Genomic DNA, 14,222 nt, shown 5'->3' with positions numbered 1-14,222 from the left:
CAACATTTCTAAGATATTACAGACATTAATTATCATCTATTTAGATAAAACATCTCTGAAACAACAACTAGGCCAATGTGAAAGCAACATTCCACTTAGAATAATTTTGGAAATATAAGCCGCAAGGTATTGATAATAAAAAAGTGATCATAAGAATCTAACTTTATAATATATAATTGGTGCCAGGTACTCTTCTAAGACCCTTACATATATTAACTCATTTAATTCTTACAAGAACTTAAGGAGGTAGGTACTGTGATTGTCTGTATTTTACAGGCGAGAAATTGAAGCACAGAGAAATTAAGTTAACTAGCTCAAGGTCACACAACTAGTAAGGATAGTGACCTACCCCCAAACTGCCAGTTTAAATAGGATTAAATGAAAAAGTGTACCCACTGGTACACAAGACATCATACTAGCTGCTGTAGGGGAATATACGAAGACACTTCCTTTAAGGAATTATACACACACACACACACACATATATATATATGAAAATGTTATTAAACACCAATTTAAAAAAAGTTAAATAAAAATTCCAGGAACTCTTTTAAAAGCCTACAGATGTACAAAAGAATGGTTTCACTTCCTTAAACTTTCTGCTTAACAAGTTTGCATTTCTCAGTAGTACACTATACTAATAAACAGATGTAATACTTCTATTGTTGCTAACATTTTCTACTGCAGTTGACTTATTTCTACAGGAAGCAGTGCTTATATAATAGCCAAATCATATGCACATGAGATTGAAGCACCCACACAAAACTAGCAACAATACCCTGGATTAACCAAGTACGTTTCAGATCATTATACTGAATACACTCTTCAGTTCCACCTCAGCCAGGTTCTCTGTTCCCACTATTGGTCATCACCAAAAGGCACCCCCCAAAGGCAGGGATTTCAGTTACATCCTGGCAGCCAAGTGCAAAGGGCTCCTTTCACCTACACATCTGCTCACAGGAATCTCTGTACACACCGAAATGATGGGTGGGACCAGGTGTCTCAGGAATAATTCACTTGGTGGGATCCATGTTATTTTCACCTAAATTGAGGACACTGACTGATGACTTTGTAACCACTGAAAAGAAACCTGTTGAAAAAATCAGTTTGACCCTTTGCACCTGAAAAAGTTGGCCGAATAAGTAATCTTTTCATTTTCCCACCAATTATTTTGGCATCTTTTAAATGTAGTCGGAAGATAAACGCTACCCAATTTCCTTGTTTTTCATTTTCCTTGGCCTTTCTGTCAGGATGTGGATGTAAATGTCAGTTTGCATGAAATGGAGTTGGTTTGAAATGCTTAATTGTTACGAGGGTAAGGACATAAAGTTCTTTGCCTTAGCTTTTCTTTCAATTATGGTAAAACATCTTTCCATATTTCCCAGGAGCTAGTGACTTGCTTGTTGCTGTATTCATTAAGGTTACACTATTCTGTTACAGGTAAACCCCCCAAATCTCAGCAGCTTAACCCAACGGAAGTTTATTTTTCATTCACAAAAAGTTAGTCACTGGTGGGGTCCCGGGTTGTGGTGTCTCTGCCGGCTGGCAGATGAGGGAAGAGAGACGGCACGGATGATTGGACAGGCAGCTTTTACAAGCCCTGTCTGGGACTGACACACAGCACTTTTGTCCACATTCCATCCACCAGACTTAGGCATGTGGCTTTATGGAGCTACAGGAAGTGGGGAGGTGCCTTCTGGCAAAAAAGTCTCTTCTCCACAACTCTCCACCATGGAAGAGGAATGCACATTTTTTGCTGGAAGACTAGCTCCCACCTCTGCGATAAGCACTGAATCCTGAGAAATTATACTGTAGAAAGAATGACCTCTGGCCAAGTCTTTTTAAATAAATCTTTTATGAAACCTACCTAAAGTGATTCATTTCAATAAAACAAATGAAGTCAATGTCTGTTAAGTGAGTACCTACTAAGTGAAAGTCTCTTAATAAATCTCATGGAAAAGTTGGGGGAGGGGCAGATAACAAGATGAAAGACTCATGGTCTGCCTTTTCCATGAAGTATGGCAGCAAATGAACTTTTGTGTATATCATCTATGATCCATAATTTAAAACATAACTTTACTTCCGGGGGGAGGGAGAAGAATGTTTGTAATGAGAATATTTGTTTTGTTTTCTGATTAAACATTTTCACTCTAGGAAACTTTGGAAAGTACAAAAAGGTACAAATCAAAAAACAAAACCAAAAACAACCGTCAAATGTCCTTAAGCCTATCACACAGAGGTAATCACCATGAACATCTTTTCCTGTTTTTATTATATAGATACACGCATATTTGAAAAAAATTACTTTATGAGGACGAATTTCAAAGCACCGATGTTAAAAACATCAGTTGATCTGTATTCACCTATTTGCAGTCAGGAAGAAATTTGAGAGAGAATGCCAAAATAAACTGTTTTTCTTTGCTGGTATCTGGGACACCAAGGTTCACGACAGATCAATAAAAGAGAGAGAGGAGAAGGAACAGTTACAGCACCTCTTACACATCTAACACATGAAAAAACATGTTGCAGAAACAATCGCCATACAGTGCGCTGAAATTCCCTGCATTTATTCAGCATGTAGCGTGTGCAAGGACCGCCAGCACATGTTCTAGGGAAACAGATGAAAGGGATGCGGTTCCCGGGAGAACTTTTCTGGTAGTAATAACCATCCAAGGGCAGTTACACTCGGCCAAGAGCTCTCCCTCCATCACTGGACCTGTTGGAGAAGAAGCTGGAAGGGCTTGACTCTGGAATGTTGAGGAGGGGGTCCAAGCACTGATTGGACAGGAGAAAGATGCCCGAAAGTCATTTCCCACCCAGGGTGCACATACACTGCCACGTGTACCTCCCCCCACACGGGCCCTGCAGGGGCAGCTCTTATTTGAGCTATTTGGGATGATTCGTCCTGTGATAAAACTGGCCTAACCAGAATATCTCCTAAGTAGCCGGTTGGCCAGAACAGGGCTTTCCTCCCTCTGGGGCAGTAAGGAGTTAAATGCATCATCATTGGCTCTCCAGAGACACCCTAAAGAGTCAAGTTGGGGGAGGAGGCAGGGATGGAGGGCAAGGTGGCAGGTGGAAGCAGAGAACCAGGCAGGTGGATGTCCAGAGAGTTCTAGGAAGGCGCCTGCTTCTTCGACACACCACTAACTCTCATTCAATCAAATGCTGCATCCTCTGACTTCTTTGACCCATGCGAGGAACGCTAACTTTGAAAGATATGACAAAAACATGGTCAGTAAATGGTACCATCAGGTAGGCAAAATAGCATAACGAGTCACAGCATTTTGCCTCAATTGACCATAGAATTTTGTTCGCCTCCCAGCTCCTGTCCACTCTTCAGCGAACTCACCTTAGGTATTTTGAAGACAAAACAAAATTTCACTACGGCTTTGAAATAAAATTGCATCATAAACAATTGGTAGACGTGTTTCAAAGCGGTTTGAGCGAAGTGCCACAGAGTAAGTAGGCGACCACCGAGGTTGCTCAAGTATTTCCTGCTCTGACCAGGGTTCGTTTCTGGAGAATATTTAACAGGGAGGATTTTAATGCTTCTAAAGATGTTGAAACTAAAGAACAAATATTGACCCAGAAAGTACCACAACTCTCCCGAAAGAGAGTAAAATACGTCCTTTATAAAATGAAAAGCTCCTTGGCCGAAATATCCCCAACCCCCTGCACAACTGGCCGTCGGAGGTTAGAGAGGCCAATCTGGCACGGGCCCGGGGCGCGGGCGCCGAGGCACCGGCCAGCATCCCGGGGTCCCCCCTCCCCCTGGGAGAGGCCAGGGTCTTCCCGCCAGGCCGACCTGCGCCTGCAGCCAGAGCCACCGGGCCCCGAGGCCACCCCAGGCCGCAGCTGGCGGTCGCTGGCACGAGTGCCGGGTGACCAGGCCAGGGCTTGTATCCGCGGCTCGGCCGAGGCCACCCCGCGCGGCAGCTCCACCGCCCGCGGCGGCCCCGGAGGTGAGGCTCCCGCCCAAAGGGACCCTCCCTGCCCCGGGCGGCGGTGAGTCAGGTCGCGTTATGCAAGTGCTGGCCGGCCGGCCCGGCGCCTCCCCTCGGTCTTTCACCCCCGGCCGTTACGAAAGCGCGACCCCCCTCCCGCCGGGGCTATAAAGCGCCCGGGCGGCCCCTGCGGCGCGCTCGTCTCCCTGGCTCCACGCGCACCACGCTGCCACCAGGCTTGCGCGCAGCTCCCGGCGGTGAGCGGCGGCGGGGCGGGGGCCGGGGCCGCGAGCCGGCCGGGGGTCGCGGGCTGGCGGGCGGACAGGGCCGGGGGTCGCGGGCGGGGGTGGCGGGCAGGGCCCGGGGGTCGCGGGCGGGCGCTCACGGCGCGCGGTACCCGCAGGACGGACTTCTGGACACGATGGCGTGGGTGTGGGCGCTGGTGCTTCTGGCCGCGCTGGGCAGCGCCCGGGCGGAACGCGACTGCCGGGTGAGCAGCTTCCGAGTGAAGGAGAACTTCGACAAGGCTCGGGTAGGTATCTGCCGGGCGGTCCCCGGTGCCCCGCGTTCTCCCTTCCCGGAGGCCGGCCCTGCACGCCGAGCCTCCAAACCCCGCACTCGCCTCTTTCGCAGTTCTCCGGGACCTGGTACGCCATGGCCAAGAAGGACCCCGAGGGCCTCTTTCTGCAGGACAACATCGTCGCCGAGTTCTCTGTGGATGAGAATGGCCAGATGAGCGCCACGGCCAAGGGCCGAGTCCGTCTTTTGAAGTCAGAGCCTCCCTCAGCCCCCCATCTCCAGCTGAGCACCCAACCCTGACTAGGGAGGGCGGGGTGGGGGGGGGGCAGCCTCCGGGTGGGATGGTGGGAGGAAGCCCTTTGTCGGCCTGGCTCAGGATCTCTTTGGCTTTTGCAGTAATTGGGACGTGTGCGCAGACATGGTGGGCACCTTCACAGACACTGAGGACTCTGCTAAGTTCAAGATGAAGTATTGGGGCGTAGCGTCCTTTCTCCAGAAAGGAAGTGAGTAGTCAGTTCAGTAGGACTCTCAGGGGATGGGGGGTCATACCTGGCCAGATTGCCGAGTTTCTTCTTCAGCGGCACCCTTGGAAAGAATGGTCTGTAAGTGGCAGGAACCCTGAGCAGGGCCTGAGGTTGGGGAGGTGAGATTGGGACTGACCAGGCCCCCTCCCTGCCCACTTTCCCTACCTCCAGCTCAGAAAACCTGGCCCAAGCTCAAAAGGACTTTGGGCTTGTTAGGTGACCTCCTTCTGCCATTTTCCTATCCAGCCACTGTGCCAAGGTCTGTAGCCTTCTCCATGCTCAGACTTCCCACCTCCCCAAGACCCATCCCACCTCACCATTCACCCTGGTTTTGTATTACCTCCATTTCATTGGGCTGAATCCCTGAGACAGCTTGATTACTTGGGGCCCCAGCAGAGGCTGGGAGACCTTTATCCAAGGATGTGGGGAGCACTGTGCATAGGGTTGGCTGACTCCGGGGTGCCCTGCCTGCAGATGCTGAGATTCTGAGCCAGGCACAGTGTTCTGGGTGGCACTGATCTCTCTGCTTTCTCCCAAGCACCAAAACTCAGATGGGGGACAGACAGGGTGTTGAAGACTCAGAAAAACATCCTAAAATCTAGGCTGATCATAAGAACACAACATTTACCTGCCTTTTTGACTTTCTTTCCATTTCTCTTAAATTTCACATCTGGAATCCATTTGGTACCCAGGAAATAATGCAGGCCAAGGGGGACATATCATGGGATCTTAGGGAGTTACCCCTACAAAGGGGGTTCAATATACAGATGAATAAACTGAGACCAAGAGAAAGTACTGATTTGCCCACGGTCATACAAGTTTGTGGGAGCCAGTGTCAAAAGCCAGGGATTCCAACTCCCAGGTAAGTAGTAAAAAAGTATTTTAAATAATGCAGCAAAACTTTCTAGAGTGATTCATTTAGTATGAAAGATATGCGTTTCTGGTAATGAATTACAAAAATCAATACTGGGGGTACAAGATTACTAATTTTTAGTAAATGTAAACACATAATGCTCTGTTGCATTTTGAGATTCACTCTGGAAAGAACTAGGATTCTGCTGGTAGTGCATTTGGGAAGAGTGGGAGAGAACCCGATGAGGAGGTGGGGTTTGCCTCTTGTGTCCTACCCCCTCCTTTGCTACCAAACCAGATTAGTCTTGCTTTTACCTCTGGTAGGTTGAGATTCTACCTAGGATTTCATCTGGAGGCAAAAAAACAAAAACAAAAACAACTTAAAATCTTTAAAGCGATGGCTATAGATAGTCAGTGAGATGACTACAACATGGAAGGCTCAGAATTCAGTTCCTTGTGCGATTCCCTTTCAGGAAGGAAGCAGTGCTGGATAGTGGTCAACATGCAGGGTTTAAATTTTTTTTTTTTTAACGTTTATTTATTTTTGGGACAGAGAGAGACAGAGCATGAACGGGGGAGGGGCAGAGAGAGAGGGAGACACAGAATCGGAACCAGGCTCCAGGCTCTGAGCCATCAGCCCAGAGCCCGACGCGGGGCTCGAACTCACAGACCGTGAGATTGTGACCCGAGCTGAAGTCGGACGCTCAACCGACTGAGCCACCCAGGTACCCCGATCCTGCAGGGTTTAAAAGTTAGACTGCCTGAGTTCAAATCCTAACTCGACCCACTACCTGTGGGAACTCAAGTGTGTTCCTTATCCTGTCAGTGCCTCAGTTTCCTCCTCTACAAAAGGAGGTGATCATAGCCCTTGCCTCATGGAGTTGTCTTCTGTGGATGCAGTGAGTTGACCTGCAGAAAGTTAGAAAAATGCCTGAGATGTGTGTTCTCTGCAAGTGTAGATTATTAGTGCTTCGTTTTCTCCCCAGGCATGAGTTATATTTCATCTTCTGGGCACGGGATGGGAGGTCCCACAGAGACCATCAGTTCAAGCCTCTCATTTTACAAGTGAAGAAACTGAGGTATCTTTTAGAGAAGTGACTAGCCCAGGGCCACGTGGCTACTTAGTGGCACTTAGTGATACCTCTTTGCCCAGGGCATGAGCTGCCCCAGTGTTTTCTAAGTGTCCCACAGACCGTATGATTTGTTGCTTCTACCTTCCTGTATCTTACATGCTTTGGGGCCTGGGGAGGTGGGGGGCTTTTACAAACTCTACCATCTCTCCTTGTGCCAATTTCTTTCTTCCTTGATCTTGGTCTGGCATTAAACCCTGACTTGGTCAGGAGGGTCTGAAGCCTCAGAGAGTGACCTGCGTTCTTAGCCTCTCCCCCTCTTCACATGCTGCATTTCACCAAACAGATGTGTTTAAAACGAGGTACACTTATGCAGAGAAAATAGCTCAGGAACAAAGGCTCGCTAAATTTGTTGTCATGTTATTTTAAAAATAAATGCAGTAAATCTCTCAAGTTGAATATTAAGTGTCAGTGTCAGCAGACTCCAACATGGCTTGCTGCCCCAGCCTTGGGCGTGCTCTATCCTGGCCTCCTTCTGCCCCAGCTCTGCCAGCAGCAAACAGGACGTCTCAGGGGTTAAGGAATGCCATCATCAACCGATCTCGGTGGAATGTAGGCTTTACCATTGACTAGCCTCTCTGAACTTTGATTTCCTTAACAGAAATGGGGATAAAGAATAGTTCCTATTTCATAAGATTGTTGGAAGGACAAATTAAGGTAATGCATGAAAAATGCTTAACCTGATGCATAATGAGTGCTCAGAAAATATCAGCTTTGGTCATTATTGTTTCGGACCATTCCTGAAAGACCTGGACAAAGACTCTCCTTTGTGTGTCTTCCAGATAAAGTCTGTTACTCTGCTGGTAAAGGAGCCTGTACAGGCTACATAACAACGTTGTGTACATCAGTTCTTGAAACCTGGGTCCCCAGACCACCTACGTCTGGATCAGCTGGGTGCTTCTTAAAAGTGCAGACTTGTGAGCTCAAACCCAGACTTTCTGAATCAGAAACTCTTGGGGTCAGGCCCCAGAGTTGGCAGTTTTGGTATGGTCCTTAGGTATGCTCCTTCTGCACAGTGAAGCTTGAGAAACTGCTCTAGATAATTCAATCCAAAGATTATCTTTGCTTACTCAGGTTTCAAGGTCTCAGACTCCATTCACTTTGTCAGGGCCTGCTGGACTTTGGTGGGGGGTAGGGTGGGGGCAATTAGAAATAGCATCACACCCACCATCCGGCTCTACTGGACTATTAGACCGAGAACTGGAGGGAGCTTTTCACCTGTTTGTTCACTTTCGATGATGGGAGGACACAAGTGTAGGATGCTGAAGGGACCTGATCCTGGCCCACTGCACTGAGCAACAGATCTGCAAGGGAACCAGGTCACTGAGACAGCTCCGTCTACTGAGTGTTTTCTTTGTTTTTTGGACTGGCATTTAGTTAAAACCTCTAAACCCGTCCATGTGGGTACAGTATAGAGGCAGCTGCGGGGGCTCCTGGCCATATGGCCGCTGCCTTGATCACTCTCCCTCCCCAGCTCTGTTGCATGCAGACAGCTACTATCCAGAAATGTCTGGGGGATTCTGGCTCTACAGGGTGACCCACCCCCAGCTGCTGGGAGGGAGGAGGCTGGAGGACCAAGTTTATTCTTTCAAGTGGCACTCAGGCAGTTCATCTCTTGCCTTAGGAGGGAGAATCTGGCAAGGATTGTTAGGATTTAAATTCTTCTTCTTTGAACTATTTAGCCAAAAAGAACCTGGAGATAAACCAAACCAACTTAGGCCTTTTTTTAAAAAAAAAGTCAAGAACAGTAGTCAATTTTCTTAAAACCAAGCATTGAAAACTATTTAGTTCTTAAGTCAGAATTCACATTCTGGCAACAATCTTGGAAAAACAAAATTAAGCTGCAGATTTGCTGAGCTGACAGCTGCCTCGATCTCAAATTGGGGCAGTATTTCAAAGGAGAGCACATTTGTGTCTGAGGGGTTGGCCGCTGGGGCACCTCTGACAGACACACTGAGCCCCATCACCAGGGAAGAAATGACTTCATTTGCAGAGGAAGAAGACTTTGCCCAGAGGCTGGGGAGCCAGTGAGGGAAGGCCCTGGTCAGGGTGAGGCCCAGCAGGCGGCCCCATGGCTTCTGTTCCTGGCCCAGCTCCTGTGTCTGGGCACCCTCAGCTGTGGCCTCGGACCCTGTCCCGTGGGAAAGCCTGGAGGTACAGCAGTGGCTCACTCTTCCTCCTGGAGAGCCTGGAGTGAGCTGAACTGTGGGTCTGGATTCACACTGAAGCCCTCCTCAGCTGGCACTCTCAGGGTTCTCCGAGCCGAGAGGCACACCCTGAGGTGGCTTAGGTAGGTAGTAGAGGTCCCCCTATGCTTTCTGAGGCCGGGGGACCCGGGTTCCTCTGCATTCCTCTCGTATGGAACCAACAAGAACAGGGACCATCACCTGCTTCACGGCTTGGGCAGGAAGGAGATGGAGACACAGAGGCTTTTCGTTTCTTGTTTCTTGTCCCCTCTTTCCCCAAGTTACCTACTGCCTGGAATTAATGTGGTGTAGATGTTAGGCCTGTGGGCTCCAGCCCTGTCCTGCTCTTTGTGATCTTGGGTAAATTATTTAGTTTCTCTGTACCTCAGTTTCCTCATCTGTAAAATAGGAATAACAGTGTAGACTTTTGGGTAGACGGGAGGAATAATTGTTTACACAGTGACAGATGCATAATTAATTGTTCAGAAAGTCCTAGCCATGGCTACATGTTAATGAGAATGTTAAATTAAGTAGAGATGTGGCACTTTTTAAAAAAGTTTTATTTTTAAAATTTTGTTCCTTTTTTTAAAGTTTACTTATGTATCTTGAGAGAGAGAGCATGCCCGTGCACACAGGAGAGGCAGAGAGAGGGAGAGAGAGAATCCCAAGCAGGCTCTGAGCTGTCAGCATGAAGCCCAGCACAGGGCTTGATCCCATGAACTGTGAGATCATGATCTGAACTGAAATCAAGAGTTGGATGCTTAACCAACTGAGCTACCCAGGCACCCTGGAGATGTGGCACTTTTTACCAAATATAAGGTATTCAGGTAAACCTGAGCATTCATTGCTGTTTCCCCAGTCCAAATCTCTCAAACATAATTCTTATTAATGTTATTTCTCATCCTGCCTTTGTTGACATTTATACCACTTTGTGTACACTTCTTCATGGCTTATTACCTCCCAGCCTTAGGGCTAAACAAAATCTAAATTCTTCAAGGGCTCAGCTCTGCCTCTGTCAGGGGAGATCTGAAAAATACAAGCTTCTAAGAATGAATATGTGATGTCAGAGGGTGGGCACCTTGTGTCCTCAACACAAAAATTACTCTCTTTTGCCAGCATGAAGAAGCATGTCAGGTTTCTAAGCCAGAATTAGGGTGAAGCAGAAAAGCCGTGAAGGGGATCATCAGAATGGCATCCTCCAGTGGATCGGGGGGCAGCAGGGCAGTGAGAAGACATCAGCCACAAAGGCACAGACATTGTTAGAAAATGGATGGAGAAGACAACAGTAGAAAGGTCTATCTTGTGGTTTTCGGTGGGCCCACATTCTCTGTGGTTCTTTGGATAGGTACAATCACATTTATTGTCAGGGTGGGAGATAATCGTTGAAGTGAATGCGGCCCCCCACGCCCTCAACTCCAGGGTTCTTTTCTGCAAAGGAGAACAAAGGCTTTCTTATTTTCCCAGCTTTGTAAAAGCCATCAGAATTATTTGTGGTCTCCTGTTTCCTAATGAAATAAAACCAGTTTCAGGAAGTCACCAGTTTCTTGAGCCTGCTCGTCAGTTTCCCTGGCACCTGAGTTGGCTGAGGGAGCAGCACTGGCAGTGTGGCTTTCTGGCTTGCAGATGATGACCACTGGATCATCGACACCGACTATGACACCTACGCGGTGCAGTACTCCTGCCGTCTCCTGAACCTTGACGGCACCTGCGCTGACAGCTACTCCTTCGTGTTTGCCCGCGACCCCAACGGCCTTCCCCCGGACGTGCAGAAAATCGTGCGGCAGAGACAGGATGAGCTGTGCCTGGCCAGGCAGTACAGGCTGATCGTTCACAATGGTGAGTGGGTGAGGGTCAGGGCACCGTACACTCTCCTGAAGGGTCAGTGGGCAGTGAGTTTGGGCCACAGGCCAGTGAAATACGGTGCTTCTGCCAGAGAGAGAAAACAGGGAGTCTCAGGAGCCCTGTTGGGCCCAGTTTGGTCCTTCTTGACCACATCTTTCACTGGCCTTATCGTGGGGCTGTTTCAGGAGGGATGGGCAAAAGCCCTTTTCCAAAACCCTGGCACTTTTAATTAAATCAAACTGCAGAGGACAGGCTCTTCCTTTATGTCTGCTACCCCAGGCCCAGTCTGTGTGGCTACACTGCCCAAAAAACCATTTTGACAAAATTAACATTGTTTAGGGAGTCAGTAGCCCCAGTGAAGAGCCGGGCAGCAAATAATGGCCATTGCTGCCAAAGTTAAAGAGAGGGGTGCCTGGATGGCTCCGTTGGCTAAGCATCCGACTTCAGCTCAGGTCGTGATCTCAGGGCTCGTGAGTTTGAGCCCTGCGTTGGGGTCTGTGCTGACAGCTCAGAGCCTGGAGTCTGCTTCGGATTCTGTGTCTCCCTCTTTCTCTGCCCCTTCCCCACTCACACTCTGCCTCTCTCTCTCTCTCTCTCAAAAATAAGTAAAAACAATTTTTTTATAAGTTAAAGAGAGACCTCACCATAGCAAGTTTGAAACAGAACCATTTCAACAAATGCTCTTTTTCTCATATGGAACTAGAGTGCCATGAAATTGACTAGCTGATTTTCCTCACTTATGTTTTTTGAGATTCCCCAGAACAATCGTTGAATCTTTTTATAGATGTTACTCTTATCTGATCATTTTTTTTTTTAGCATATGTGCTGCCTAAGCGAGCACTACCCCTGTCTGATCTTGCTTTAAAAACCAGTAACATTTTGGAGGAAAGTGTGCAGTCTATTTTGAAATGACACTCACTCCCACGGGAAACTGAGTTTCAAAATCCAAATAGGGTAATGTTAACATGTAGAAAAAGAGAACAGAACTGAACTCCTCCATCAGTCATCTAACTAGCTGGCCCATGCCACACCAAACAGATATGAACCTAAACCAAACACATTAAAAAATAAGATTTTGATGCTCTTCCCTGGGGGCAGCCTAAATGGAGGGTGCGCAAAGGATCTCACCACAGCCAGGCCCCACACCAAGCCCTTTCCCTGAATTATGTCACTTAATCCTCAGAGACACCTCATGAAGTAGATACTCTCATGATCCACATTCTACAGATGAGAAAACTCAGGCTATGAAAGATTACACAGGTTGCCCCAAACCTCCCACAGGTAATTGAGTTGGATGCAAACCATGGTTGTTCTGTGACCCCGACCCTCCTTGTAGAACTGCCTGCTGACACATGACAGAGGACATGGTGGACATTCTATAGAACCACCCACAGAGTGACTGGGGCCAGGCTGATTTGGCCTCCACTTCCTGAGATAGGAGGATATGCTCCCGATCCTTTGAAATGCAGTGAGGCAGGGCACCTGGGTGGCTCAGTCAGTTAAGCCTTCAACTTTGGCTCAGGTCATGATCTCATGGTTGTTGAGTTTGAGCCCCATGTTGAGCCCTGTGCTGACAGCTGGGAGGCTGGAGCTTCTTCAGATTCTGTGTCTCCCTCTCTCTCTCTGCCCCTCCCTAACTTGCACTCTGTCTCTCTCTCTCTCTCTCTCAAAAAACAAAACAAAACAAAACAAACCACTAAACATTTTTTTTAAAGAAAAGATTCAGTGAGGCAATTTAAGGCACGTAAAAGGAAAACTTTAAAACAGCAGCTCCTATGCTGTCCCCTCTCTCTTGCCCCCGGAGAAATTCAAAGGATTTCAGAAAGCCTTAAGGATGCCAATGACTTACAGATGAATTACTGCCATGTCTAGCTGTAACCCTACAAGAAACATTTGAATAAAGCTGAGCCCTAAGGCCATCCTGACATACCCCATATACCTTTAACATTGGGTCCAACTTTCTGTCATTGACTTTGTTTTCTGTATTTCAGGTTACTGTGATGGCAAATCAGAACAAAACATTTTGTAGCAGCGTGGAGTTTCATTGGAAAAGTTCCCATTAACTCACTCAGCCTTCAACTCTGTCTTACCTTAGGAGTTTAGTTTCCCTGCTCTGCTCCCCTCCCCTCAGCCAACATGGAACCTTAGTACACATAAAAATATATGAGGTGATAAGTGAATCTGCACTCGAATGAATGTCTGCCTTCCTGGAGTGTCCTAAGGAATCGTTTGAGGCTTAGGATTCCAGACTTTGATTTATTAAAATATAGTCACTGGTTTGCTGTGATCTGGGTTTTTATTTGTGTTGTGTCTGTGTCAAAGTGAGAAGTCCTGCAGATGGTTGGGAACGGTGTGCTTTAATATACCAGGAGGGGCTCTTGTCTCCCAGCTCTTCATGACTTTTGGCCTGTTCTAGTGCCCAATCTCCATTATTAATGACTGTGGCTTCTCTTGACTTCCTGAAAAAAACGGGTTTCCCCATTAAGTGAGAAAGGCCTTAACTACTAGCCTGGCCAAGGCACTGAGGCCAAAAGAGGTGAGTGTTGGTAGGCCAGGCCAGCGAACCCAAGGCCTCAATGTACCCAAGGTTCATGAGGTAGGTAGGATGGTGGGCTCACCGCCAACCCTTCATTATTTCTAGCACTTAATTTACTTCTTTTTATTTATTTTTTTAATGCTTACTTATTATTGAGAGAGAGAAAGAGCACGAGCAGGGAAGGGGCAGAGAGAGGAGGAGACACAGAATCCAAAGCAGGCTCCAGGCTCAGAGCTGTCAGCACAGAGCCTGATGCAGGGCTCATACCCACAAACTGCGAGATCGTGACCTGAAGCGAAGTCAGATGCTTAACCGACTGAGTCACCCAGGTGCTGCTTAATTTAGTTCCTATTTCAGGCATGGCCAAAATATTGAGGGACAGGTTGCTGTGGGCTTCCCTGGGGGAGTTAGGAGAGGGGGCCCTGGAAAAGAGATCTGTGGGAAGATCATGGCGCCCCCTACTGGAGTGCCGGAAAGGGGCTAGCTGGGATAGAAGCAGTGGGGCTGGAATGGAACACCAGTGTCCCACACTGTTAGTAGCACTTGTGAACACAATGCCTAACCTCATTCAGAGCCATTTGCCTTCATTTCCCAGGAGCTCCCAGGAACTTCAGTTTCTTATTTGGAAAAGGCATCAAGGCTTTGGTACCAGAGTCTTGGTTTTAAGTCAAAATCCAGCTTAGATA

General features: G+C 47.7%; 1 protein-coding gene across 1 annotated transcript; it reads left to right on the top strand.

The window, feature by feature from the left end:
* The first annotated feature begins 4,059 nt into the window (after positions 1–4,059).
* RBP4 (retinol binding protein 4) lies at positions 4,060–13,276 on the top strand. The gene is made up of 6 exons (XM_047824318.1): positions 4,060–4,204; positions 4,351–4,479; positions 4,581–4,717; positions 4,863–4,969; positions 10,782–10,994; positions 12,992–13,276. The coding sequence occupies exons 2-6, from the start codon at positions 4,369–4,371 to the stop codon at positions 13,027–13,029; spliced, it is 606 nt and encodes a 201-aa protein (XP_047680274.1). The 5' UTR covers positions 4,060–4,204; positions 4,351–4,368; the 3' UTR covers positions 13,030–13,276.
* Positions 13,277–14,222: the final 946 nt, after the last annotated feature.

Source organism: Prionailurus viverrinus, chromosome D2 (assembly GCF_022837055.1).
Source record: "Prionailurus viverrinus isolate Anna chromosome D2, UM_Priviv_1.0, whole genome shotgun sequence".
In the NCBI taxonomy this organism is placed as follows: domain Eukaryota; kingdom Metazoa; phylum Chordata; class Mammalia; order Carnivora; family Felidae; genus Prionailurus; species Prionailurus viverrinus.
Note: the sequence above shows the minus strand (reverse complement) of the source record. Positions and strands in the feature narration are given on the sequence as shown.

What these genes read in the sequence shown, in the direction of transcription:
- RBP4 (XM_047824318.1), top strand. Translation starts at nt 4,369, where the DNA reads ATGGCGTGGGTGTGGGCGCTGGTGCTTCTGGCCGCGCTGGGCAGCGCC. An exon ending in AGAACTTCGACAAGGCTCGG is followed by an intron (nt 4,480 to 4,580) that starts GTAGGTATCTGC and finishes CCTCTTTCGCAG; the next exon opens with TTCTCCGGGACCTGGTACGC. An exon ending in GGCCGAGTCCGTCTTTTGAA is followed by an intron (nt 4,718 to 4,862) that starts GTCAGAGCCTCC and finishes TGGCTTTTGCAG; the next exon opens with TAATTGGGACGTGTGCGCAG.